The sequence below is a fragment of the Phyllostomus hastatus genome, unplaced genomic scaffold (genome assembly GCF_019186645.2).
Source record: "Phyllostomus hastatus isolate PE091 unplaced genomic scaffold, TTU_PhHast_1.1 phas_scaffold_28, whole genome shotgun sequence".
Lineage (NCBI taxonomy): Eukaryota > Metazoa > Chordata > Mammalia > Chiroptera > Phyllostomidae > Phyllostomus > Phyllostomus hastatus.
The window spans coordinates 12,737,608-12,764,667 of NW_025334022.1; the positions used below are offsets into that span (position 1 = coordinate 12,737,608).

Here is a 27,060-nt window from a genome sequence, read left to right on the forward strand (position 1 = left end):
AACTAAATCCACCCCAGGAAAAAAAGCTCACCACAAACAAGAAATGGTGATTTTTTCAGTATTTATTTAGTACTCTGTATTTGTGACAGTATTTATATTTTCATTTTATCTTTCTAATGAAGGTTTGAAATTAGTAATATAAGATCTTGATATAAAGTGTTGGTTGTTTTGTGTGAATAAAAAGAAAAAAAACAATGGTGACTTTTTATAACTTCCTTTGCTTTTCTGTATTTCAGTTACCTAAACTAAATCTTTCTAGGGTATTGTAAATTTGGAGAGGCTAAACAAGTTACTTTTTATAAATGACCAGAGATGGCATACCTAAGAGTAAGATTATTGCATCATTTTCATGATGCTGCTTAAGAACTAATCTAAGCAAAAAGGTGGGGAAAAGTCAAAAGACAAAAACAACTCCCTCCCTCCAAATTGTTATTTCTTTAAATTTTAGAACACAGCTTCTATCATTTGTAGCTCAGCTAGTGGGTAATGGGCAAAATTGGTTGGGTGGCAGTTAGTATTCATTCATAACTGCAGGTGCAGCCTCCATATCCTTACTAAACCCCTCAGTTACAGACCCTAGTAGGACAATGTTTGAAAAATTACATTCACCATCTAGGAAACTAGGAACTGAAAATCCAATAATCTGCTTTAGTGGAGTTCTGGCACCTACATTATCTCTTTTGGGGATATCAGAATCAACAGCTACATAGAAACTTTTGCTGTTGACAGATTCTGCACTTATCATAAAAGGGAGGTTGGTATAAATTTGTCTCTAAATATTACCAAGCACACAGGTATATGTCATTTGACATCCAGAGTATTCCATTGCCTTATACAAAAATCAGTGTACATGAGCTTACAATGTTGAACCAATTCTCTCAATCCAATGCACATCCATTACAGCTGAAAACAGACAGAGATGGGGAATGTGGAAGGAGGACCGCAAGATAGGAAGAAGGTCCTTTGTTAGCTTTGCACATTTCTGTTTCATTTGAAACTATGTGTCTAGGCTGAAGGGAACCAGGAGGGACGAGGATTAATGTCAAGAACTTTCATTATCAACAGCACACAAGTGAGCTCCACAAAGACGAAGCTATGGCTACAGTGATACTGGAGAGCATCTTTCTGAAGCGATCCCAGCAGAAAAAGAAAACATCACCTTTAAACTTCAAGAAGCGCCTCTTTCTCCTGACCATGCACAAACTTTCCTACTATGAGTATGATTTTGAACGTGGAGTAAGTTTCTCTGCTGTGAAACCTGAGTATCAAGGATTTGGCCTTAGATATTCCTTGGGAAGGAAGCAGAGGCTTTTGGTTGGAGAATGATGGAAGGGACTTCAGTATATTTCAAACTTGGCAAGATGTTTTCTAGCCTAGAATTAGCTCCAGCCATGTTGGAGCAAAAATTCAAAGTTACTAAGTAGCCATGGAGGAAAACTTACCATGGGATCTGGCCATTGGTGAGCAGTAATTAAATGATTGTTGAAAATGAAATCCAAGACTTGAAAATTGCTTTATTTTTTATGATGAAAACATGCAGTCATGCACTCTTCCATAGTATTTGCCCTCCATCTGGTAGTCAGAAAAGAGTGAGATTAATAGATCTGAAAGGTTTTTTGTTTTTTTTCCCCCCCAAAATGGTAGGTCCTGATTATAGAGTGTGGGTGTCACCTCACTTTGTTGAATCATTAGATAACAAAATCTAATCATCCGGTTGCTTAATCACTATTAATCTTTCTCCATTTTCTTCCTCATTCTCTTTCTCAGAGAAGAGGCAGTAAGAAGGGTTCAATAGATGTTGAGAAGATCACCTGCGTTGAAACAGTGGTTCCTGAAAAAAATCCTCCCCCTGAAAGACAGATTCCGGTAAGAAGAGACCACTGAGAAAGCAGGGTGTTGGTAGAGGAATGGTTAAGAGCTCAGTGGATTGAGCACAAGCTGTGAACCAAAGCATCGCAGGTTCAATTCCCAGTTAGGGCACATGCCTGGGTTGCAGGCCACAGCCCCCAGCAACCGCACATTGATGTTTCTCTCTCTTTCTCTTTCTCCCTCCCTTCCCTCTCTAAAAATAAATAAATAAAATCTTAAGAAAAAAGAAACTTGGAACACTTCAATTCTCTGTAAATATGCTGGTGATGCTGTGCAATGTGGAATGCACACAAAAAAACTTCTTTATAAAATTATTCACTCTGCCATGTACTGATTATATGGAGTCTCAGCATCTTTCCTTCAGATGGAGAACAACTCACTTATCCTGGAAAATTTGTAACACAGATTTCAAGATGGCATCAAACCAAGTTTTCAAACTGATCAGAGGTGGTTGGTTTTACTCCCTCAATTACCAGGATCAGATTTACAAGCTTGAGTTAGTCTGAAAGCTAGAATCCTGAGGCCCTGTAACATGTGAAATTTTAAAAAAATAGCTCATTTATTCTCCTCTCATTTCCCACAGCCTCTCCTGGGAGTACCACCTACTGAGTTAATTTTTTTAAACATCATTTATTTTTCTCTGGATTACAAGAATAATGAATATTTATTATAGAACCTTTAAAAATATTTAGAAGGCACAAAAAGAAGATAAAATCATTCATAATCCCATCAACCAGTGAAAAAAGCTACATGTTGGTGCATGTTTTTCTCCACTAGCAACACATACATCTGCACTAATATATGTGATGTATTTAAAACACAAAACTATACTATATATCTTGCTTTGCAACCTACATTTTAAATTTAACAATATATGAAAACTTTTCTCATGACAATAGATACTTTTTAATATCATGAATTTCATAACTGCCTAGTATTCCTTATCATGGATGTACTGTATTGTAATTTGTTTAACCAATCCCCACATTTAAGTTGCTTCCAATTACTTGATATTTAAAACATGTTGGAAGAACATCCTTGCATACATCTTTCCTTATAATAAATTCCTAAAAGTAAAATTTTGTCTTCTCTTTATGAAATCTATACACTTTGAGTTTTTAAATCTTTTTATTTTATTTTGTTTTCTAGAAGTGGAATTTGAATTTCATACACTCCTACAAACTATGTATGAGAATATTTCCCCACATTTGTTTCAATACCAGATATTTTAAATGTTTGTTAATTTGGCAACCAAGAAAAATAGTACTTCATTGCCGTCTTATTTACAATTTTTTTGTTACTCATAAGGTTGAACAATTATATATCTACAACTAACTTGTATTTTCCATTTGTGAGTTGCCTGTTAATTTTTTGCCCATTTTCTATTAAAATATATACCTTATTCCTAGTACTTTCTTAGGGATCTTGATATATTAAGCATATTAATCACTTAACTGCAATATATGTTGAAATTATGTTTCCTGATTTTCATTAATCTGTATATTTTGTTTATGGTATTTTTACCATACTGGGTTTTAAAGTGTATATCATCAAATGAGTTCACATTTTACTTCATCATTCTAACTTTTACCATTATATTAGAAAGGCTTTGCCCCACAAGATTATATAGTCAGTTGTTTTTTTCCTCAGTTATTCGATTTTCTTTTATGTCAAGCTCTTGAATACATCCAGAATTTACTTTAGTGTATGGTATGAAATATCTACCTAACTCCTCCCCCTACCACTAATATTAGTGGTTAAATGTCTCAGTACCATTTATTAAGTAAACTCCCTTTCCTCAATGATTTAAAATGGCTGAGGTTTTTTTAATCAGTTTATTCTGGATCCTATGAATATATGTCTTTACTGGGTTATAGGAAGCAGTCACCAAGAATCTGCACTGTCTGTGAAAGAGAGCCTTCTGGAGTTACTTCAAAGAACTCATGACACCAGAGAAAATCCAGGAAAGAACAATGAATGAACCAATAATCATGGTTCTTTTTTCATTACAGAGAAGGGGTGAAGAATCTGGTGAAATGGAGCAGATCTCAATCATTGAAAGGTTTCCTTATCCCTTCCAGGTGAAGTATTTTCTCTCACCAGCTCTCAAAGGGACCTGTAATGTAATCATTAGGGGTCCAAAGGGAAGGAGCAAAAGAGAAGGATACTAAGTCCCAGGAAACAAAAGTTGAGGTGGGCAAGGCGACTGGATTGAGAAGTGAGACTGGAATGATCTAAGAATGTTTGCTTTTTTATTTTCCACATCTAACATAGTTTCTTTTAGTCTTTGCACTTCAAACAGACTGTATAATGGCTTTAATTCTGTTATAGTGTATCTGATATATAACTGCATTGAGAAAGATGCTCTGTTTGTCGGGTGAGCATTTCACTTCCTTCTGGTTCTGCCTATCTGTCTAATGGTGGTCATGTGGGTTGAAGTCAGAAAAGGGGAGGGGAAGAGTATTAGGAAGTTTGATATGGGGAAGGCTTATTAAACTTACATATAAACCTAAATTCTATTCTGGCCTCATAAACATATGTTTGGTAGATGCATTGTAAGCCATAAAGGAGAACAAGAGATTCAACCTTCAATTTGGCTTGCTTAAGTCTCAAGAACTCTCTAGGCTACTTGTCGTGAATACAGCAGCCTCTGCAACAGTGAAAGCCAGAAAAGGAAGTGGAAAGTCTCAGGGGAGGGGGCTTTCTGTCATGGATTTGTGAGCAAAGCAAGACTAACAAGTAAAAAGAAAAATGTAAAAGGACCTTGTTAATGTCCTTAACTGTATCAAAGTTTACAAAACCTGTGAAGGAGGGGTGTTTTAAACATAGTTTTGCTATCATTGTGTTTTAACAAGATGATGTTGTTTGGCTGGGATAGTGGAAAAAGTTAAGCAGCAGATAATTCAAAATTAATTTACATTTGACTTTAGGATCCTCTATGCAAGGTCTATTAAGTCTGTGAAACATCTAATACATTTTATACACCTCTACAACACCTAGCACGTGCCTTGTACTTGTGAAGTATTCAAAAATATTGACTCTTTAATTTGATGAGAGTGCTTAATATATACTTTATTCTTTTTGAAGTAGATTTGTAATTCCATGTTTGGTTTACAGTGACTAATATTGGCAAGGAGAGGCCACTAGTCAGTGAGGGGAAAATTAGTCATGAGTTAAAATTTGGTTCCACATTATCCAAGTGAATAATCCATATATACTAACCAAGACTTAAGTTATAGAAATCATTACTTCAATCCTTCTCTACACAAACTCAAAGTTTAATAGGATCATAAAATAGCTTTTGTTGGATAAACAAAAATCTTGTCTCTACCACAGGCTGAGGGAAACATTATGAACTAAGTTTAGACACAAGTTGAAACATAAGTCAGGAGAACCTAGTATTCAATAGGCTAAAAGTTAAGACCTTCTGAATCCTACATACCTGGATATGAATTGTTTAGGGATTGTACAGATAGTTTACATGATCCTGACCCAGCTGCTGACTGAAGATCCCACCTTTCTTTGTTTTCCACTGTGAATATACAAAGTTGTATCTTAAAATTAGTTATTCCAAGGCCTTTCTTCTTTTATTCTGAATCCTAACTTCTAAAATCTGTGTGTCCTTTGCTCCAGGTTGTATATGATGAAGGGCCGCTCTATGTCTTCTCCCCAACAGAAGAACTGAGGAAACGTTGGATTCACCAGCTCAAAAATGGTGAGAATTATTTGGAAAATAAACAAGCTTCCAAAGAAAGAAAAAAGGAAAGATGGGGGAAAGAAAGGAGAAATGGGGTGGGGGGAGAGGGAGAAGAGGGTACCACACGCTAGGCTAATCCAATTCCACCACTCTTTCTGTAGGGCAATGTTGTAATTGTAGGTGTTTCCATTTTTCTATTTGTAAAAAGTCCCATTTTAAAAAAGATTTTATTTATTTACTTTTTTAAAGAGAGGGGAAGGGAGGGAGAAAGAGAGGGATAAAACATCAATATGTGAGAGATACATGGTTGCCTCTTGCATGTACCCAACTGGGGACCTGGCCCCCAACCCAGGCATGTGCCCTGGCTAGGAATCGAACCAGTGACCTTTCAATTTGCAGGCCAGCTCTCAATCCACTGAGCCACACCAGCCAGGGAAAAATGTCCCATTCTTTACACTAATTACAAGGGTAGTATGGTGTGGCATTTCATGGTTATTGCAATATTTCGAATCCTAAATATGTAATACCTAGTTAAAAAAAAAAAGGATGATTATGGGAGTGCTTGTAGTCAGAGTACAAAACTTCGTTCCCTGCCCTCTTCTACCACTAATAAGCAAAGTGATCTCTGGCAAGAAGGCCAACAAGTTTCTTTGAGGCTTGCTTTCTTTTTCTGAACTAGGAATAATAATAATGCCTGCCATATCTACCTCCAAGTTTGTCTAAGTGTCAAATATACAATATATGTGAAAGCACATGAAAAACTGTAAAGCACTGTACATATCTTCATTGCAGATAAATAGTTTCCAAGGAATTTTTTCATATTCCTAGCTTTATGAGGATCTAAACTTGAACATAGTTTCAGCATTTCATATAAGCCATACAGTGTGCTCAGATAAACTTGACCATAAATGTTTATAGCACAGGATGTATGCACACATATTTGTGTGTATATATAGATACATGTCAAGTGACTGAGAGATTAACTAGTTGGCTTGACATCAGGAAAGGCTGCCTAGAGAAACAGGAAGGATGGCAGACTGATAACAGCATGGTTGAGTTATTGCATGACAGCCCTTTGTCTTAATAACATTTAGATTCTGATACTCAGTAGCTGGCTGAGTATCAGCCAGCTCTGTCTACTCCCTTGAATGTAAGTCAATTGTTCAAAATAAAAATTATCAATTTTTTTTCAAGCTAAAAGAGTGTAAAGAAGAGAAAGGTCATTTATTGGAGTCTTGCTATGTGCCAGACACCAAGCTAAATACCTTATGTTTATTTTATCATTTAATTCTTATAGCAACCTTGGGCAAAACAACAATAATAACTAATGCTTAATGAGCACTAACTATATACCAGGCTCTGGGCCAAGTACTTCGAATGTACTAGCTCATTAAACCCTCAAAACAAACTTATGAAGTATGTATTATAAGCCTATTTACAGAGAAGGGACTGACGCTCAAAGAGGTTAGGTAATTTGCTCAACAGCACACAGCTAGTGAGTGGGGAAGCCTGGATTCTTACCACATCCCTAGGTCTATATGACTCCACAGACTAAGCTCATAATACAGTTTTATGCTGCTTGGTTCTCTAGCCCAGAAATTGCACCTGCAGTTGGATGCAAGATACAGTCATGTACTACATCAGGATTTTGATCAACAACAGGCTATTTCATAACACACTACATATATGACAGTGGTTGCATAAGACTATAATGGAGCTGAAGAATTCTTATGATCCAGTAACATCATAGTGCAACCCATTATCCACGTACTTGTGGTGATGCTGGTATAAACAAGCCTACTGAGCTACCACTAATGCAAAAGTACAGCAATACAATTATGTATAGTACATAACACTTGATAATAATAATAAGCAACAATGTTACTGGTTTGTGTATTTACTATACTACACTTTTATTATTTTAGAGTATACTTTTTCTACTCATAAAAAATGTTTGCTGTAAAACAGTATGCCATTTTTACACTAGCAGCAGCTTCATACATCATGTGTTTACCACATCTCTGTATTACATAATTTTCTCTTGTGATTGATTTAATCTTGTGTAGTTTTGTACAAGTAGCATGCTATATAGGCTTGTAGCCTATGAGCGAAAGGCTATACCATAAGCCTAGGTATGTAGTAGGCTATATCATTTAGCTTTGTATAAGTACACTCTATCATGTTCACACAATGATGGAATTGCCTAATTACACATTTCTCGGAACCTGTTCCCATAATTAGACAGTGCATGAGTGTATTCTAGAGTAAGGCTATGCTGAGTATTACAAGTAGGTTATATCTTTTACCACAGTTTAGTTCTTAGCATGTTTTGAGATAAGAGGCTTGCTTTAGCCCTGAAAGTGCAAAACAAGCAAATGCTTCAGTAGTGCTTATTATGATCCAGGAGCCCCTAAGTTCTTTACCAGTATTAATTCATTTCTTCTTCATATTAACCATATGAGGCAGTTATTTTTAACATCCTCATTTATAGATGAGAACACTGAAGTACAAGAGAGATTAAATAACTTGCGCAAAGGCACTCAGTTAATAAGTGTCAGGGTCAGGCTTTGAACTCAATGCTCTGAATGAACAGGCTATTTCCAAGCCAGGGAAATATTTACAGGGGCTTAGATAAGAGCTCCAGAAGGCATATATATTTGTATTTCTTTGTTTCTCTTCACAGTGCCTCACATAGTGCCTTGTATACAGAAAGAGACCAATAAATAGTTGTGTTAATTGATTTTTCTGTAGGAGTACACAACCATCACTAACAAGTGCTCCACATTGATGGACAGCTAAGATCTAGTTTTGAAATAGCAGAAGGTGGATATACTAGCTGAGGGAGAAACAAAAGAGAAAAAAAATGAGCATATACAAGTTAATAACTCCTTTACACTTCAAGTACTAATTTCAAAATCAATTGTAGGTTAGCCCCACAAAAATTTACTGAGTGCCTACTATATTCAAGGTATAAGTAATGGCCAAGGATAAGAATAACCAATTGTAAACTTGTTTTATAGACACAGATGTTACCCTTACCATGTTGATTATGCACTTCTATTAAAGGTCATTAAGTAAGTAAAATTACTGTAAAAATAAAGCTAAAACAAACAGAAAACATAACCACTTCAGTTGGGTCATTACTGTGGGTAGATACAATTCTACCTTCCCTTCCCTTATGTTTTACTGAAGGCATTTTTTCCCCGTTTGTTCCAAACCTGGGTGTACGTCTTGCTGAACCTGCTTGGGCTGACAACCTGAGCCAAAAAGTAGCTGCCTTACAACCAAAACCATAGTTGCTGAGAGATTTAAATGCAAGTTCTAACAACTCCAGGGCAGACCTAGGTGCTAGCAATGCCGATAGTGTGATAGTCTAGGAGCCATAAAATCCCACTCTAATGATGTTATCCCACTTCAGGGTAAAATGCACCAATTAAAAATCATTAACATGAGAAGGCGACTTCATCAGAACCTTGGCTGTCTCTCTGTAAAGAGGCATGAGGTACCCTTCTGAAGTGCTAGATCTGAGTGGTAGTTAAACAGTTGTAGACAAATGTGGTTAGCTGTATGCATTAGATCTGTGCACTTTAGGATATGTAAGTTACATCTCAATTTTAAAAAGTAGAGCCTTAGGTACTTCATATCCAGCTGCCATCTTCTTTTTCAGTGATACTTTCCATGCAAAGATTGTATGCCTGATGACTTAGCCTTAGGCTGTCTTCTTCCATTTCCTTGAACATGGCAGTGGACACTTCTATGTTACAGCAGCACAGATATTTGGCTGTATTCACTCTAGAATCTTTGTTTACTCAATCTCAATAGAGCCTATCCTAATTGCAACTTTAAAATAAGCAAATGATGTGACTTCACCAAAATGAATGAAAGAGTGGCCTTGACAAAACTCCAACAACCAGTATAGGGGAAAATCATTCATTCATTCCTGAAACAGAATTTTAGATACTGTCCTGATAAATATGGATATGAAACACCAACCTATCAAGTACTTAAAGAATATGCACCAACTATTTGCTGCTTCCTTATGCATTGGTGAAATAAACTATCTTACCTAGCCTTCCCACTTGAACACTGTCTTAGCTCACGCTGTCATAACAAAAGATCAGATGGCTTAAACACAAACATTTATTTCCCACAGTTCTGGAAGCTGGGGTGTCCAAAGTCAAGGTGCTTCTGATTTTGTTCCTGGTGAGAACGCTGGCCTGGCTTGCAGACTGGCCACTTTCTCATTACATTCTCACATGGCACAGAGACAAAGAAAATCTCTCTCTGGAGTTGCTTTTTATAATGTCATTAATCCCATCATGAGGACTCCACTTTCATGACCTAATTCTCCCTCAAAGGCCTCCTCTCCCAATACCATTCCACTGGGGCGCTTCATAATATGAAGTTTGGAGGACACAAACATTCAGTACATAACAGACACTCTGCTTTTGCAATTTTCTCCTAAGTTGCTGGAAATACCAGCTCTGGATTAACCAACAAAAAAGTGCCATCATCTTAAAGTGACCTCTTAAAAGGCAGACGTTATTTGGTAATGTAGGGTGGGTTTTTAATGTGTGTGCTGGAGGCAGGGGGCAAGAAGCCTTATGGTCCCTCATTAGCATATTACCATAGCTTAGTTTACCAGACTAATTAGTTGTTAAGAATTATTGACATATCTACTGGTGTCCAGACTTGCACCCAAGGGCATTCAAACCCCTGAGTGAAAGGTAGTGGCATGAGGGGAGAGGGGAGAGGTGATGGAATCAATTAGTTCTTAATGAGATGAATATATGGAATGTTGTTTAGAATTTCCAGTACCTGGTAATAATAAAAGTCAGACAGATGTTTGGTTGGTTTTACTATTATTTTTAAAATTCTCTATGGATGATATAGTCCCTTATAGCTTGCACCCTATCTGAATAGCTCTCACCACCATGCAATGGTGAAGGGGAGTGCTGAAAAAGTGAGGAGTCAGGGTGGGCAAGGTAGAGTGGTTAGAAATTTTCAAATCCATGTGTAGAAAAACATCAAGATAGCACTTCATTTTATTTTATTTATTTGAGAGAAAGAGAAAGAAAAACATCATTTTGTTTTTCCACTTACTTATGCATTTATCAGTTGATTCTTGTATATGCCCTGATGGGAGATCATTGAACCCACAACCTTCGCATATCAAGATGACACTCTAACCAAATGAGCTACCTAGCCAGGGCACCACTTTTTTTTTAAGATAGCACTTTTAATCCTTTACACCTGGCCACCAGAAGCTTCTAGGCCTTCTTGAAAGCCTTAAGTGGGTAGAATATGACTGACAAGCTCTTAAGGACTGGAGTTGGTCTCTAGAGAGAAAGGTTTTGTTTTGTTATCTTTTAAAAAAAGTTATGCAGGAATTCTTCTTTTCAGTAAAGGCTGAAATGTGTATGTCCTCAAATGCGTATATTCTTAGACCAACTCAGGTCTTTGCCCCAGTGCTAGGTATTGTCAATTATTTCAGTTGTCTTTGCTTCTCTGTTACCTAACATGATCCCAGGATGACTTGCCTAATTGACTTCATGTTAAGGTTCTTGAGATCCAACAGTATTATGCTATATTCAAGGTATGAGTAATGACCAAACCATAATACCAATTCCTCCTATCTACAGACCACGTTATTCTTTACAAAGTATTTTGGCTTCTGGGAGATCTGAGTCTCACAAACCTGGAACGGAAATGGAGCTACTGAGTTTATCTTCCACAATGAGTTAAACCCACCTTGGTGGCCCTAGGTAGATTGAAACCATGTTTATTATAGACAGAATCTAGAGGGAAAATAACCTTCATTTGCCCCTGAGCTCACTCCATTGACTAGTCTATGAACACAGAAAGCATGATGCAGAAGTTCTTACTAAGGCAAATATCTCTAAAAGATTACTCAGGGAGTTGGGGCATTGGTATATTGAAAGCTGGAGTGAGAGTTTGGCTTTACTGAATTGTGTCCCTTTCTGGAAAAGTATCCCATAATCAACAGCTGCCTTGCAAGAAGACTGTAATGGCTACATGGGAAAATGGAGATAACATATTTTTTCTGGGGGGGGGGGGGCTCTGGAGACATCTGATATTCTTATCGTGTTGGTCAGGAGATAGTCATCCTGACTGACCACTAAAGAGAACCGCACAGAAAATCTCCAGGGCCAGGCATGGGAGCCAGCTAACCCTGTTGCCAGCTTCCCTTCAGGTGGCTGATGAAGGGGCAGTTGTTTGAAGCTCAACACTAAGCTTAGCTGAAGAGGAAAACATGCAAATAGTGGATTCTCCTACATGTCAGATGTGATCTCTCTTTTCTCTTCTCCTCTGTTACAGTAATCCGGTATAACAGTGATCTGGTACAGAAATACCACCCTTGCTTCTGGATTGATGGACAGTATCTCTGCTGCTCTCAGACAGCCAAAAATGCTATGGGCTGCCAAATTTTGGAGAACAGGAATGGAAGTAAGAGATCTGATCAATATTATTTCTCCCTCCTTTGACTCTATCGCCCACTCTCTCAAAGGTCTATCAAACTCAGGTTTGTACATTTTGCCCATGGCAAGAAGGGACTGGAGGGGGGCTGAAATTCAGCTGGTACTCTGTTCTCCAGTATGTACAACCTGCCACAGGGCTGAACCCACATCAACTTTTCCTATCTTGCAAAGTCCCAGACCAAACCTGTCTCCAGGCCTTTTCCTAATATGCATTCTGTATCATCTCTGGTATCTTATTTTATAGGCTTGAAACCTGGGAGTTCTCACCGGAAGACAAAAAAGCCTCTTCCTCCCACACCTGAGGAGGACCAGGTATACAGAGGAATTGGGTGCTGCTGCAGCTCAAATAGAAAATTACAGTCACCCTGGAAAACACACTGAAGTCTTAGAATTTCCCTGAGACTTGGTGCTGTTAATTGATAGTCTTTCTGAAACTTGGAATTTGTCCTTCTAATTAGGACTTCCACTTCATTGGGAAGATAGAGGGCTATTTTGAAGCTCTTGACAACCATTTAATCCAATCACCTGTTTAAAACAAAACGAAGCCCTATTTTTTAAAATGAAAAATATTTTCAAACATTAAGTTGAGACAATTTAATAGGGAACATCCTTATACATAATACCTTCATCCTACCACTAATATATTACTTCAAACTTGCTTTTCTTGGTTACATTTTGAGGTCTAGAAAGCCCTTCCTCATATATAGGCAGACTTTGGAGATATTGTGAATTTGGTTCCAGACCACCAAAATAAAATGAGTCATAATATTTTGCTAGTGGAGGGTCTTGCCTTCAATTTGTAAAAAATGGAACATTTGTGAAGCACAATAAAGGAGGGCAGAAATCATTATGCTCATTTTACAAACAATGAAACTGAGATTCAAAGCCACTTAGTAGACCCATGAGCCAGTTTAGTACCAAATAGTTTTCCTGACTGTGTTTTTCTCTGGGAGTTTTAAAAATACTGATGTCTGCCTTTGGCTGGTATGGCTCAGTTGGTTGGAGTGCCATCCCATACACCAAAAGGTTGTGGGTTCGATTCCCAGTCAGGGCACATATGTAGTTTTCTAATTTGGTCCCTGATCCAGGTGCATACAATCCCTGCTCCACGAGCATACAGGGGGCAACCAATCAATGCTTCTCTCTCACATCAATGTTTCTCTCTCTCCCTTCCTCTCTCTCTAAAAGCAATGAAAAAGTGTGCTAGGGTGAGGATGAAACAAAATACTGATGTCTGGGTTCCATCTTTAGAGATTTTGATGTAATTGGTCTGGGAAACTGCTTGGGTGTCAGGATTGTTAAACAAATATTCCCTACATGATTCTACTGTGCACCCCAGACTGAGAACCCTTGCATAAGTGCTTAAAAATGGATGCTGAATAAATGTTTTTATTATGCCTGATTTGGGTTATAATGATGTGTCTAGTAAGCCAGAGAATTGGGAGAGAAGAGAGTACTTGATGTCTAGCCAAACCACCCTACTTTTTTTCTCGTATTTACACAGATCTTGAAAAAGCCACTGCCTCCTGAACCAACAGCAGCACCAGTCTCCACAAGTGAACTTAAAAAGGTTGTAGCCCTTTATGATTACATGCCAATGAATGCAAATGATCTACAGCTGCGGAAAGGTGATGACTATTTTATCCTGGAGGAGAGCAACTTGCCCTGGTGGCGAGCACGAGATAAAAATGGGTGAGTCTATGACAGCCTTTCCTGAGCCTTGTGACTGCCCACTCCATAGACATGCAAAGTCCTGCAGCGTAATTTCCCTACTTGGTATTCCAATCATAAATTGTTCTTCCCACACCAGGATGAATAGGCTGTCCCTCCAAGTGCTTCCCAGAGTGTAGCTCTACATGTGGCCATTTCTCTGAGACTGTAGGGTCTGGCCCACATGCTGTAATGCACAAATCACCAATGCCACATGTGCAGAAGCTACACATTTCACTAGCCATGTATCTGCAGCACGATCCTCTTTAGGGAGGGACATTGTTTATGTACCTCCATTTGAGATTTGTTCTAAGCTTGGGGATATGGGCATATGAATCTGTCTCTCCCCCAGGATGGGGAGTGCTGGATGACCTACCACAATGTCTTCTCTACAGGCAGGAAGGCTACATCCCTAGTAACTATGTCACCGAAGCAGAAGACTCCATAGAAATGTATGAGTGAGTATGCTTATGTTTCCGGTGCACAATCTTCCAGGAGAAATAAAGTATAGTATATACTTTTTTTGTAGTTTCAACAAAATTTTGGCCCTGGCTGGTATGGCTTAGTGGATTGAGTATCAATCCATGAACCAAAAGGTTGCTAGTTCCATTCCTGGTCAGGGTACATGCCTGGGTTGTGGGCCAGGTCTCCAGTTGGGGCATGTGAGAGGCAACCCACTGATGCATCTCTTGCACATTGATGTTTCTCTCCCTCTCTTTCTACCTTCTTTTCCCTCTCTAAAAGTAAATAAATAAAATCTTTAAATAAAAGAAATTTCCTTATAATTTTTTATTTCAAGTACTTATTAAAATCATTGCCAACTAAGTCAATGATGCCACCATCCCAAGTTAGCACTCATGTCTTACTCTCACCATAATCACCCTTTGCTTATGAGACCTAAAGAGATCACCACACACTTGAAATATAGAAGAACTTCACTCAAAGACAGAGTTGACAGCCTTATAGGAAACATTTTGAATGGGTGAAAATGTCAAATTTCTGCCATTGTCCTGTCTTCTTAATCATAGAAGTGGATTTTCCTTAAGTGTCCTATTCCTGATCCATTCCCTGCAACCCTTTGCCACCTGTTTTTGCCCTCTACTTCCATGAAATTTCAGTACCAACTGGGCTTTGAGAAAGGGATGCAGTTGTGCTTTACACATGGTAAGCACTCAATAAATAGGGGTTGAGTGAATTCACTGAATCACTAGGATGAACAAGCCTTGGAGGGCACTCTAATCCTGTAATCAATTACACCATGACCTAGGAGCTACTCAAGTATTCTCCTTTTACAGGTGGTATTCCAAACACATGACTCGGAGTCAAGCTGAAGAACTGCTAAAGCAAGAGGTAAGTGAGCCACCACAAGTAAATGGCATTTTCTTGAACAAAAAATGAGGACACTGAATCAAGGGCTCACTGCTGCCCGCCACTTCCAGGCAAGGGAGTGTCGAGATCATCATTTTATGGGGTCTCAATTAAACTTTTTGGTATCAAAAGCAATGAGCTCGCAGCTGAAGCATGGAAGTTGGCAGTGAAATCAGTGGTTGTTCTATTTTATTCCAGGTTTGGGCTGGTGGGGTGCAGATGTGAGCACCACTTCCTCCTTACAGTCAGCTTCTTTTTTGTTGTTTCAGGGGAAAGAAGGAGGTTTCATTGTAAGAGACTCCAGCAAAGCTGGAAAATATACTGTGTCTGTGTATGCTAAATCTACAGGGTGAGTGCTACTGTTCCAAGGTCCTGGGGATAAAACACAGGGGAGCCCTCCCAACAGCTCTTTAATGGTGTGCCCCTCCTACTTCTTCTGTCCCAGAAACTCAAAACTCATCTCACTTCACTTCTTGCGCCTTGGGTGACCCTTGCTCCCAAGTTGCTGACTTAGAATCTACTTCTTTAGGGACCCTCAAGGGGTGATACGACATTATGTTGTGTGTTCCACACCTCAGAGCCAGTATTACCTGGCTGAGAAGCACCTTTTCAGCACCATCCCTGAGCTCATTAACTACCATCAGCATAACTCTGCAGGTGAGTATCAGGGCCACAAAAGAAGGATGTGACACGTGCCAGAAGAAGCAATTCAGAACAAGGTGATGAGGGGAAGAATAAGCCTAACAGGGCAGTCAGTACAAATTAGCTGTCAAAGTCAGCCCCTATGATGCTCGGTGGAGGTCAATAAAAGAACTTCTACACATAGGGACTGATTTCTCATTTGAAGATTTATGCTCAGTGATAAGGAATGACATAAATGAGAGTGGTGATTAATGAATCAGCAAGTATTCGTTGAGTTACTACTGTGTACTCAGTAATTTCCTCAGTACTAGAGGAGAATGCAGGAAAAGTATTAACCAACGTCCTTGCCCTCAAATTAAATAAGGTTAGAAAACATCAGAAAACAGCTTGTAAGTACAATAAGTCCTCACTTAATGCCACTGATAGAGTCTGCAACTTTAAGCAAAACAATGTGTAACAAAACCAATTTACCACAGGCTAATTGATATAAACAAGTGATAAGTTCTTATGGCAACACACCAACATTATAAAAAATGACATTATTCGAGGACCTGCTGTAGTGTAGATATTCTAAAAACTGGAAGATTGGTAAGGGAAAAAGCTTCATGGAGAAGGTAGTAATGTGAGTTAAACCTAGATTGGGAGGTGGGGATATATTTAGTTGGGGAGTGTATTTCAATTAATATTTTCTCTTTTTTATTCCAAAAATTCTTTTATAAGAGGAGAAACTTCCAGAAAAATTTAGGTTTGTGAACATCTTCTGGGATTCAAAATGTACTAGAAAAGTGAACATCAGAAGTGTGAGGTTTTAAATGAGGATGTGTGAGGTATCCCACCCCCTATGCTGCATGAGGAACATGACCCCCTCTGTTTGTTTCAGGACTCATATCTAGGCTCAAATATCCAGTATCTCAACGAAACAAGAATGCACCTTCTACAGCAGGCCTGGGCTACGGTAACTGCTTATTTCTCTAGGGTAGAGTGGACTGCCCAGGTGCAAAGACTGGCTTTGGTACACCCAATTAGACCTTGCCTGGCAAGTGTCCTTGCAACACATTGTTCTGCACCAGCTGTCTCAAGGAAAGTTAAGGCAGAACCAAACAAAAGTTATTTAATTATTTTATCCCTCTGGTGGCTCCTACTAGGACTGTAAAAACATAAACTCATAAAGGGATTATTTTTTTCAAATTGTGGTTTTAAAAAACATAATCATAAAGCATTTTAAGAGGTTGCCTTTATGGCTGACTTGCACCTAAAATTCCCAGATTCCTCTAACCAGTAATCCCTTGTCCCTGAGATTTACCTGAGCAAAGATGTGTTAGGACTCCTGAGAATTTCTTTTTTACTGTTTGCCTATTTTTGCTTCAGAAGGGATTCTTATTTATTGTAGGAAGTATACATACAGGACTCCCAAAGACTCACACTAAGACTTTGTTGTTATAGGATCATGGGAAATTGATCCAAAGGACCTGACCTTCCTGAAGGAGCTGGGGACTGGACAATTTGGGGTAGTGAAGTATGGGAAATGGAGAGGCCAGTATGATGTGGCCATCAAGATGATCAAAGAAGGCTCCATGTCTGAAGATGAGTTCATTGAAGAAGCGAAAGTCATGATGTAAGTTATAGCCCAAAGTAAACTCTCAATCCAGTTGCTGGAGTCTAGGAATTACCAGGACAATCCACTGTGATTTAACATGACTTTTAGTGAAGGAGATTTGGAACCAGGGCCTGAGGTCAACCTTTTATTGGTGGGAGTCCTGATTTCTAAGGTAATCATTTATCTGCCTTAGACATTGGTTGAGATTAGTGTTGATCATGGGTGCTTACCATCTCAGTAGCATTTCAGAGTGGTTGTGGAAAATGAGACTTTCCAAAGGAAGACTATTTTTCATTTACCCCTTGATTTGTTTCCTGTTCTATTGATGGTCCCCAAGTCCCTGCTCACTGTTACATATTAGTCACTGTGGGAATTTAGGGTGGGAAAGAGGAAAATCAACTTGCTATTGTGGTCCCTTATCTTGACACTCTAATCCCAGGCCAACCCCTTTCTACCCCAGCCCTTTTCTGCCTGGTATGCAGAGCCAGAAGGGCAGGATTGGTTCATTGCCTCTCCTGTAGGAATCTTTCCCATGAGAAGCTGGTACAGTTGTATGGTGTCTGCACCAAACAGCGCCCCATTTTCATCATCACTGAGTACATGGCCAATGGCTGCCTACTGAACTACCTGAGGGAGATGCGCCACCACTTCCAGAGTCAGCAGCTGTTGGAGATGTGCAAGGATGTCTGTGAAGCCATGGAATACCTGGAGTCAAAGCAGTTCCTCCACAGAGACCTGGTGGGATCTCAGAAGTATTGGCCTGGGATCAAGGGCTAAGGGGGTGGAAGTAGCGGAGGAAGACATATCATACATGGATGAGGAGGGTTGCTGAAGCCATCATTTCAGTTTTATCTACAAAACACTGAAAGTTAGGTGAGCCTCTGCCCAGTGGTCAGCCAGTCAAGGATCTCCAGCCTCAACACCACAAGTTCTGCCATGGTAGGAGCTAGAGCACTCACTCACTTCTAGCCCCATACCACACTAAGGAAATGGCAGGGTCCTTCAGGGGCAGAAGGCCAATGCTGCTTCCCAAAGGGGCTGGTCCTGGCCAAGAGCCATCATTTGGTTACATCAGAGTTACAAACTGGGGCCTGTGGGTATATGTTATTTTTTAATGTTATATATTAGCAAAGACTTAAAAAGGAACATTTTATATTTTTTAAAAAACTGGATTTTCAGCTTCTCTTGGAAGTCTATACAAACTTGTAACACCAGGTCCACAATCTCACAGGCCATGCTAGCAGTAAGCTGGAGCTGAGGAGCAGCTGCCTACTTTAGAGAAGCTGCATTCTCTGCAATTTCCTGCAATTTCCAACCACCCCGCTTTACTCTCTCACTTTGCTTGCCTGGCCTGTAGAGGCATGAGTTTGTGCCCCTGCCTATTTCAACCAGGACAAGGCTCAAAGGGCCCTAGTCCCACTGGCAGAAAAGCAGAAATCAAAGCACTCTTGACTTCTGTTCTCCCTTAATTCTCTCAGTGCAGGATGGGGTGTTGTGGAAATGCCAATGTGAATGAAATGATTCTACATGTCCTTGGTGTTTTACTTATTACTTCACATACCAGGTTGCTTTACATGTGGTGGAAATACATCAACATTTCTCAGTGTCAGCTGACTCCTATAAGTGGAAAGGTGTCTCTAGTTCAAAGAGATGAGGCTACCCTGGCTTTACTCCCCTGGTGGGCAGAAGTTTTGTGCCTTTAAGCTGTGTGCCAGGGATGAAGTCTCACTGCTATCTGTTGTACTACAGGCAGCTCGAAATTGTTTGGTAAACGATCAAGGAGTTGTTAAAGTATCTGACTTTGGCCTGTCCAGGTAAGTGTGTCTTCTTCATCTTTCCCTCCAAAAGTAAAAATAGCACAGTACAAATTTAAGAAGACATTGCAATTTCCAATCCTTTTCTTTTTTTTCTCATTCTAGCCTTTTTCAACATCTTTCTACATTTTTCTTTCTCTGATTTGTCACTTCTTTTGTCCTTTTGTTTTATTGTTATATTCCTTTCTTCTCCTTTCTCCTTCCCTTTTTTAAACGAATTTTCCCAATGTCTATCTTGATTTCTTAATCCTGTTGCCTTTATTCGATCCCTTCTTATTTCCTAATCAGTTTAAGTCTCACTGGCAACTGCAGAATAGAAGGAAGGGAAGGAGAAAGATAGAGAACAGACAGGGATAGAGAGGAGGAAGGGAGTGCCTATTAGGTCTTATTTCACTTCATCTTTGCTATAAACAATTGTCAATCAAGGAAGCTAAATCAGATATAAGAACAGGAATATGTTTAAAAAATAACATTTTTAAAACACACTGACTGGCCTGTAGGCATGTATTTGTGCAATTCTTGTGACTGTACCAAGAAAACATAGATACACATCAAGCTCTCCAAATCCTAATAGTAATGAGTTCTGAATCCTTTGCAGGTATGTTCTGGATGATGAATACACAAGCTCAGTGGGCTCCAAATTTCCAGTCCGGTGGTCTCCACCAGAAGTGCTTATGTACAGCAAGTTCAGCAGTAAATCTGACATTTGGGCTTTTGGTGAGTGGATAAGACTATAAAGATTTTACAGCTCAAAGGCAGAGGAATGCAATAGGGAAACTGACACTTTTACATCGTGCACAGAGAGGTAATTTGTTCTTGCTTTCATTCATCTAATCCTTAGGGAGTTCTTACTATGTCAGGCACCCCAGAATTTCTGGGGATAAAACCAGTAAATTAGACACAATCCCTGCCTTCTTAGAATTTATAATATATTACAATGAGGGCAACAAACAATTTATTCAGTATTTGACAGCTTCTGAATACCGATTATGTACCAGGCACTCTGCCAGACCCTATAACCACAGAGACAAATACGATGCTGTCTCTCTCCTGGAGGAGCTAATGGTCCAGTACAACCCTGATTAGCCTCCAGTGTGGTCAGTACTATAGTGGAAGTTTGGACAAAATGCAAAAATCACAGAGGGGCAGTTCAGCTGAATCTACTTTTTGAGGTTGTTTTAGGAAGAGTAGGATCCCTGATACCTGAAAAGACTGAAAACTGACTTACTACATTTTTTTCATTTTCTAGGGGTTTTGATGTGGGAAATTTACTCTCTGGGGAAGATGCCATATGAGAGATTTACTAACAGTGAAACTGCTGAACACATCGCCCAAGGCCTGCGTCTCTACAGGCCTCATCTAGCTTCTGAGCGGGTATATACCATCATGTACAGCTGCTGGCATGAGGTAAGTGTTTTATTGGGGCCTGTTAAATTATTTTCTTGTACCTAGTTTCTCATTTAGCCAGCTAGGCACCCATTCCCCACTCTCCCTGACCACATGGAGCTACAAACATTTAAGACCCCAGCCTGTACCCTAATCCTTCTATGACCATAAACTTTCCTGGGCCCACTCCAATTCTCACTGGAGTATTATTAGCAGACTCCAATAACAACTCAGCTTTAGGGAGAGGGAGTGATGTGAAGCCATATCACCTAGTATACATGGGTAGCCAAAGGCACTCAGACAAATGCATGGCATTAAAAATGAAAAGTCATTAAAATGTACGTTCGTTCTTTTGAGACTCATTGGTCCTTTCTTCTACTTTACTGCCAACCCTTCCTGGCTGTGCCTCTAGGTGATATTTTAAAAATAAAGGTGCTATGACCTGAAAGGGAACAAAAATAGGTAGTGCTCTTTTAAAAAATGGTGCATTATGGGGCGTGTCATATTTTGAAAATAAAGAGCCTGTACTACTATTACTGAAATGCTTTGCTGCTATCACCTTTGGTTCTTCCAGGATACCTTCTCTACTCTTCAGTAGATCCTTGGCAACCTTAATTTGGCAACATCAATATTTAGTAAAATTAAAGGCTCAGCTTTTAGTTCTGCCCCACTAGAAACAGGAAGACAATGTCCAACAAGCACATATATGAATCTGGAGCCCTTTTGGTGGTAAAAAAAATTGGGGATCTGGATCAGATCATGGCATTTTTTCCTTCAAAAAATGACTGGAGTCACAAGGAAAGTATGGAGAGCCCCTTGGAGACATTTCTCTTCTCTCTCCTGTGCCATTCAGGATTAAGGTTGAAGGGTTGTGCTCCCTCCCAATTAGGATATCCTCACTCTGCTAGTTAACTGTTTCAGAGAGGCACTTTCACCACAGCCTGTTTAAAGTAGTAATCTCCAAAGTGGATGTACATCAGAATCCCTGGGGAATGCCTAAAACTATAGATGACTGGGCCTTATCTCCAGAGATTCTGATGAGGTATGTCTGGAGAAGAACCCAGAAATATCTTTTTAATTTTTTTTAATTTATTGATTTCAGAGAGGGGGGATGGGGGGGCGCAAGCCACTTGTTGTTCTACTTATTCATGCATTCATTGATTGATTCTTGTCTGTTCCCTGACTGGAGATTGAACCTGCAACCTTGGTGTTATCAGGACAACACTCCTACCAACTGAGCTACCTGGCCAAGGCCCCAGAAATTCAGATATTCATCTAGGTTTGAGAGCCACTGATTCAAAGAAACAGAAATTGATGGCCTTTGGGTTCTGATAAATTGAGATCTTTCTGGCATGACTATGCCTTGAATCACTAAATACCTGAGAGGCTTATGGACCATGGCTGCCACAAAAGGCCTTAGTCTGCCAGCCAGACAATAGGTTCCAGGTGCTCAGGATCCCTGCTCAGTGATGCAAGCAGCCCATGGTCTTGAAATGTTATTTCCTTTGTTAATTTTGATGATGAGATGATAGAAACAGTGTTTGAAACCAAGCTAAAAAGTATCAAAGCTTATAGGATTTGAGTTCTGTCAACCTCTTGCTTGGTAGCCATTTTTCAGTTGAGGGTACAAAATAAGAAGGCACTGGTATACAATTACATAATGAACTTACCCTATTTTAATCAATGTCAGTTTAATTTGCAAATTGTCCTCATCCCATTAATAATCTGAGTTACTAAAGATGAAAAGTGCATGAGTATTTTATAGAGTACTACTATTTCTTTCCTTTTTTTTTTTTTGATAATCAACAAGGTATGTTACAGGGCAGACAGTATATACTTAATAAACTTTTGCTGCTCTCTCATTGCATTTCCCTTGAATTCTGGATTTTAACCCACTATAACACTGTACTTTTTCTTTGGTTTTAGAAAGCAGATGAACGTCCCACTTTCAGAGTTCTTCTGAGTAATATCCTAGATGTCATGGATGAAGAATCCTGAGTTCACCAATAAGCTTTCTGGTTCTACTCTCCTCCATAAACCTCAGTTTCACTTTCTTTCGGGCAAACCCAGTCTACAGGCCCTGAAGCCTTTGTACTCTCACTGAATACACAAAGACCCCTCTCTACGTCTAGGGATGCCTCTCTTCTTTGCTTCCCTGGGATAGTACCTTGTGAGCAAAGGCCATGGAATTGTTGTACCTCGTAATGTGCCTCAGAGAATAAATTTCCCAAGTATCAAGAGACTAAATTTGGGGTGCAAACAGTTTGGCGGGTGGGGGGATGCAAATGGCCTCACAAGGGGTCCAACGGCTCTTTTGGGTAGGCATTAGAGCTTACTGGGAAGGGAGGTCGAATTTGGCAAAAATAAAATGGTGTCACAGAAATGGGAGGGGAGGGTGTTTTGATAAAATAAAATTACTGGAAAGCATGAAGGTTTCTTGCCATCTCAATTATTTACATAGCCTTCCTGAAATGTCCCATCTCAGTGTTCTAGAGAACTGTTTTGTGGCATTGGTTTGGCATATTCCTGTCTTGAGAAATCGACAGGATTCTCGACATTTATCCCCTCCAGCTCTGAGAAAATCCTGCCTCTGAAACTTCTGCTCTCAGAAGAATTCTGCTGGAGCCTCTTTCCCGAAGTCAGGAGGGGAAAACCTGGAACTGCTAAGAGAAAGTCCAATCAGTCGGGCTGGGAACAAGGCACCTAGCAAAGCGCGGGGCAATTCAGCAGTGGACAAGGGTAGGACTGTTGGGCCGGCCAGGAACTGCCCATGTGGTCTGCAGTAACTTCCTTTTTTACTTCATTTAAAAAAAAATTCTTTTCTGAATAAGGTCCGCACAGCGATGAGGTGCCGGATGCAAGTCCTGCAACCTCAGTGCACAGGCAGGATAGGGATGAGGGTAGGAGAAGAGCGAAAGCGTAGCCAAGAACAGCTCTTGGTAGCGGCAGGGAGAAAGCGGGTGCGCAGACAGCTGTTAGGAACGCCCAGTGACGTGGAGGGTGGAGAGTGGGGTTGGGAGCACAGGCAGGAGCAGGCATAGCAGGCCTGAGTGGAGTGCGCCAGCTAGGGGCAGAAGGTGGGTCCAAGAGGCTCTGACCAGAGTGGAACGCTAGGGCTGCTGGGAGAAGCGCTGTGAAGCAAGTGGTGCCCACGCGAGGTCTCCCGCAGGCGCAATGTGCTCACGGGGGTGGGGGGGGCGGTCCTCAAGGCACCGGGTTCTGGTTCCGGTTCCGTCACGGAGACACGTGAAGGTCGGTGAGTTGCTACGGAGTTCATTTCAGCACCGGTGGCTCTGCTGGGATGGATTCCTCTTCGCCGTCTTCTGCCGCGGGTTTGGGCTCAGTGGACCCGCAACTGCAGCATTTCATTGAGGTGGAGACTCAGAAGCAGCGTTTCCAGCAGCTGGTGCACCAGATGACCGAACTTTGTTGGGTGAGAAGCCTGTGGCCGAGACCTGACCACCATACCTACTTTCCCCTTGTCCTTTCCCCGAGGGACTTGGGGAGGAGGGAGCACCTGACAGCACCCCTTGGTTTCCTTAGATTTCTCAGGCCGAACTGGGTGGGAGAAAAGGTGACTCTGCTTTTCACAATTGTTACTCTAGACCTAGACTGTGTTGGTACAGAGGACTGGGGATCATAGAAGACTTATGTTGCTGTCCCAACCAGCACTTTAGGCGACTGAGGTTGAAAATGCCTAGTGGTGGTCAGCAAGACTGGTGAAAGGGTCCCAATACTGGAAACTAATTTTTGGAATTCCAAGCCCCAGGGAGTCAGCAAAGCTCCTGTTCCCGGACTCTTCAGGGTTTGCTTTGACTACCTAGTTTCTCTAACGTCCCCTGTGACAAATGAGTGCCTCTAGCCTACTAACTATAAAAGTGGTATAATCTGTCCCAACGTACACGCTTTCTTGCCTTTTTAATGGATTGTTTTGTAATATCAAGTTGTCTTGGGTCTGAAGGTTAAGGAATTGAGTATGCCCCATGAGGGGACTTTGGCAAAAGGGTGGAAGGCATTTGGACTTTGGAATCAAAGTGTTCTCTGGCTGCCAATGACAGCATAACTGCCCTACCCTGACATACAAAATCCACAGAGTTCAGAGGCCAAGAGTAATTTTCATTGGAACAGGAGGGTCTGACGCTTATGTACACAGCAGAGAATAATGACCACAATTCATTTGAGCTGCTTAACTTGAACTAGATACAGTCATCAGTTTCCGAAGTCCTTTTTTTTTTTTCATAAATTTATGGTATTGCTGGACTGTGACCCTTAACAAATGCTTACTTAACTCCCGTTTGCCTTGGACCACAGTGCTTTCATTCTTTAAAAAAGAATATCTGTGATTCATTACATTCGGCCCAGTGTTGGATGTGGTTAAGGACTCCTCTAAGAATTGGTAAGCTTTAGGAACATTCATACAATTTCCCACTCACCTTATTTAAGATGAAATCAAGAACCTCTGGCTTAAATAGACAAGGTTACAGAATCTCAGGTCATAGATTTTTTTTTTCTTCGGTACATTTTCGGGTGTCTTGCTGCAATGTTTTGTCCTTTCACCCTTTTGATTCTGCAGTTAACTTTAAACACATTTCATACAGTTGGCATTGTGGAGTTGTAACCAAATTCAGCAAAGGGTTAATTCACTTGTAATTTGTCATTTTCCTTGTTTTGTAATATGTCAACTCCACAACTTTCTGGTCCCTATGACATTAGGAAAAGTATCTCTATGTCACAGTTTCCCTCTTTCTAAAATTAAGATTAATAACATTACCTATTCTGTAGGGTTATGAGAATTTGATGTAAAGTTGTGGAACATTCCTTGCCAAAGAGTAAGCTGCCGCCAAATGTGAACTATGATTAATACATCAGATACTGTTTTTAGGTGAAGTTTTTCTTTTAAACAGCAAGTTACTCTCCCCCCCTTTTTTTTTGGCAAAATTCCTTTTTGTGATTCTTAATCTTGTCCTGACCAGGAGAAATGCATGGACAAGCCTGGGCCAAAGTTGGACAGTCGGGCTGAGGCCTGTTTTGTGAACTGCGTTGAGCGCTTCATTGATACAAGCCAATTCATCTTGAATCGACTGGAACAGACCCAGAAATCCAAGCCAGTGTTCTCAGAAAGCCTTTCTGACTGATTTCAGCCTTACCTTTTTGGAAAAGGAAGATAGTTGAAGAATGGTTGAAGAAAAGGCTATGGGGGCATTGGCTCCCACTTTTGGCACTCTTGGAGCATCTGGTCATCAGAGAATGAACAAAGACCAATTTTTTTGTGTGTTTTGGGTTTAACGGTCATATGTGTATTTGGTGGGTTTTTTTTTTAACATTAATCTTGTGAAAACAGTGGACAGATTAATGGAAAACTTTCCTAGATGCGTATTACTGTTTGTGGGACTGTGTTTTCTCAAAGTCCCATTAACTGCTTCCTACAATTTGGATACTGGAACTGCTTCCTGTAATTTCATAGTGGGACCACACGAGTAAAATCTGTCATTTGCGTGGACTCGTTTCAGATTTCTAGGGACATTGACATACATCTTGGTGTCTCTGAGGAAGGGCAGCAGTGGGGGAAGAGTAATTTGGTACTTAACTGTAGGCCTCCTTAACTAGTGTTTTGACCATCAGTGCTGGAAAAAAATGTGGAATGTTCATATAATACAGTTCAGCTTTCTAATTTATCTCCCTTATACTTTGATTTAATTAAAGTATGGTCTCAAGACAGTACAGGCAGCTGAGTATCTAGAGGCCTCTAGTTATAAAGGAATCTAACCAGCGAACATAATTCTCATTACTGAAGTGCCACAAGGAAGAAGTTAACTTGCCCTGTATATCAGGGTCTGAGAATTTCAAAGATGTGCCTAAATAAGTTGTAAAGATGTAGGCCTGTCAAAATTTAACAGCAGCTTGAGGTAGAGTTGCATGCCCAATGTTAATCAATATAGATTCCATTTACTGCATTCTTTTGATCACTGAAATAAAAGCTTCTGTAAGATTAATCTCTGTGATTGAGAAGACTTTCTATTCTGGTTATCACCTATACCCTGGAGAAATTCAGTGTGGACTGGTTCCAAGGCTGAAATGTAGTCAGTCTAGGTACCTGCTCTGTGCAAGTTATAGCAGTATTCCTCAGATACCTGACCTTTTTATGATAAAAGAGAACCTTGAGGTGAGATGGGGAGGGAAAGAATTCACTGCTGACAGTCAATTCCCTGAGTGTAGTAGAAAAGGTTATATTGATTAGATTCTCCTCCTCTTACTTCAAGTCCTGGTAGACTGGAGTATACACCTAGTGGTGCCTCTAGTACAGATCCATGAAAGTTTGGGAAATAACATATTTCTAGAAGCTTCAAGTTGTTTTAGCTTTTCTGTATATAGACACAACAAGGAATTTTCAAAATATTCTGATGAAGCCCTGGCTGGAATGGCTCAGTGGCTGAGTACCGGCTTGCGAATCAAAGGGTTGCTGGTTCGATTCCCAGT

The 27,060-nt window shown here is 40.1% G+C and overlaps 2 protein-coding genes across 3 annotated transcripts in view; both read left to right on the top strand.

Annotated features, from left to right (window-relative positions):
- BTK (Bruton tyrosine kinase) overlaps window positions 1-23,010 on the top strand; it is a 30,787-nt gene extending 7,777 nt beyond the window's left edge. For both annotated transcript variants that reach the window (XM_045817713.1, XM_045817712.1), the window contains 18 exons: window positions 1,066-1,236; window positions 1,768-1,866; window positions 3,882-3,950; window positions 5,503-5,584; window positions 11,906-12,034; window positions 12,311-12,378; window positions 13,571-13,758; window positions 14,172-14,234; window positions 15,072-15,126; window positions 15,414-15,493; window positions 15,674-15,801; window positions 16,667-16,741; window positions 17,230-17,401; window positions 17,905-18,121; window positions 19,133-19,197; window positions 19,796-19,914; window positions 20,447-20,604; window positions 22,510-23,010. In XM_045817713.1, coding sequence (XP_045673669.1) covers window positions 1,096-1,236; window positions 1,768-1,866; window positions 3,882-3,950; window positions 5,503-5,584; window positions 11,906-12,034; window positions 12,311-12,378; window positions 13,571-13,758; window positions 14,172-14,234; window positions 15,072-15,126; window positions 15,414-15,493; window positions 15,674-15,801; window positions 16,667-16,741; window positions 17,230-17,401; window positions 17,905-18,121; window positions 19,133-19,197; window positions 19,796-19,914; window positions 20,447-20,604; window positions 22,510-22,581 — 1,980 coding nt within the window. In that variant the 5' untranslated portion in view covers window positions 1,066-1,095 and the 3' untranslated portion in view covers window positions 22,582-23,010. The remainder of the gene's footprint in view (window positions 1-1,065; window positions 1,237-1,767; window positions 1,867-3,881; window positions 3,951-5,502; window positions 5,585-11,905; window positions 12,035-12,310; window positions 12,379-13,570; window positions 13,759-14,171; window positions 14,235-15,071; window positions 15,127-15,413; window positions 15,494-15,673; window positions 15,802-16,666; window positions 16,742-17,229; window positions 17,402-17,904; window positions 18,122-19,132; window positions 19,198-19,795; window positions 19,915-20,446; window positions 20,605-22,509) is intronic.
- Window positions 23,011-23,664: 654 nt separating this feature from the next.
- TIMM8A (translocase of inner mitochondrial membrane 8A) lies at window positions 23,665-26,576 on the top strand. The gene is made up of 2 exons (XM_045817711.1): window positions 23,665-24,016; window positions 25,557-26,576. Exons 1-2 carry the CDS (start codon window positions 23,885-23,887, stop codon window positions 25,716-25,718), a joined length of 294 nt encoding a protein of 97 aa, XP_045673667.1. The 5' UTR covers window positions 23,665-23,884; the 3' UTR covers window positions 25,719-26,576.
- The last annotated feature ends 484 nt before the right edge of the window (window positions 26,577-27,060 follow it).

What these genes read in the sequence shown, in the direction of transcription:
- TIMM8A (XM_045817711.1), top strand. Translation starts at nt 23,885, where the DNA reads ATGGATTCCTCTTCGCCGTCTTCTGCCGCGGGTTTGGGCTCAGTGGAC. An exon ending in AGATGACCGAACTTTGTTGG is followed by an intron (nt 24,017 to 25,556) that starts GTGAGAAGCCTG and finishes TGTCCTGACCAG; the next exon opens with GAGAAATGCATGGACAAGCC.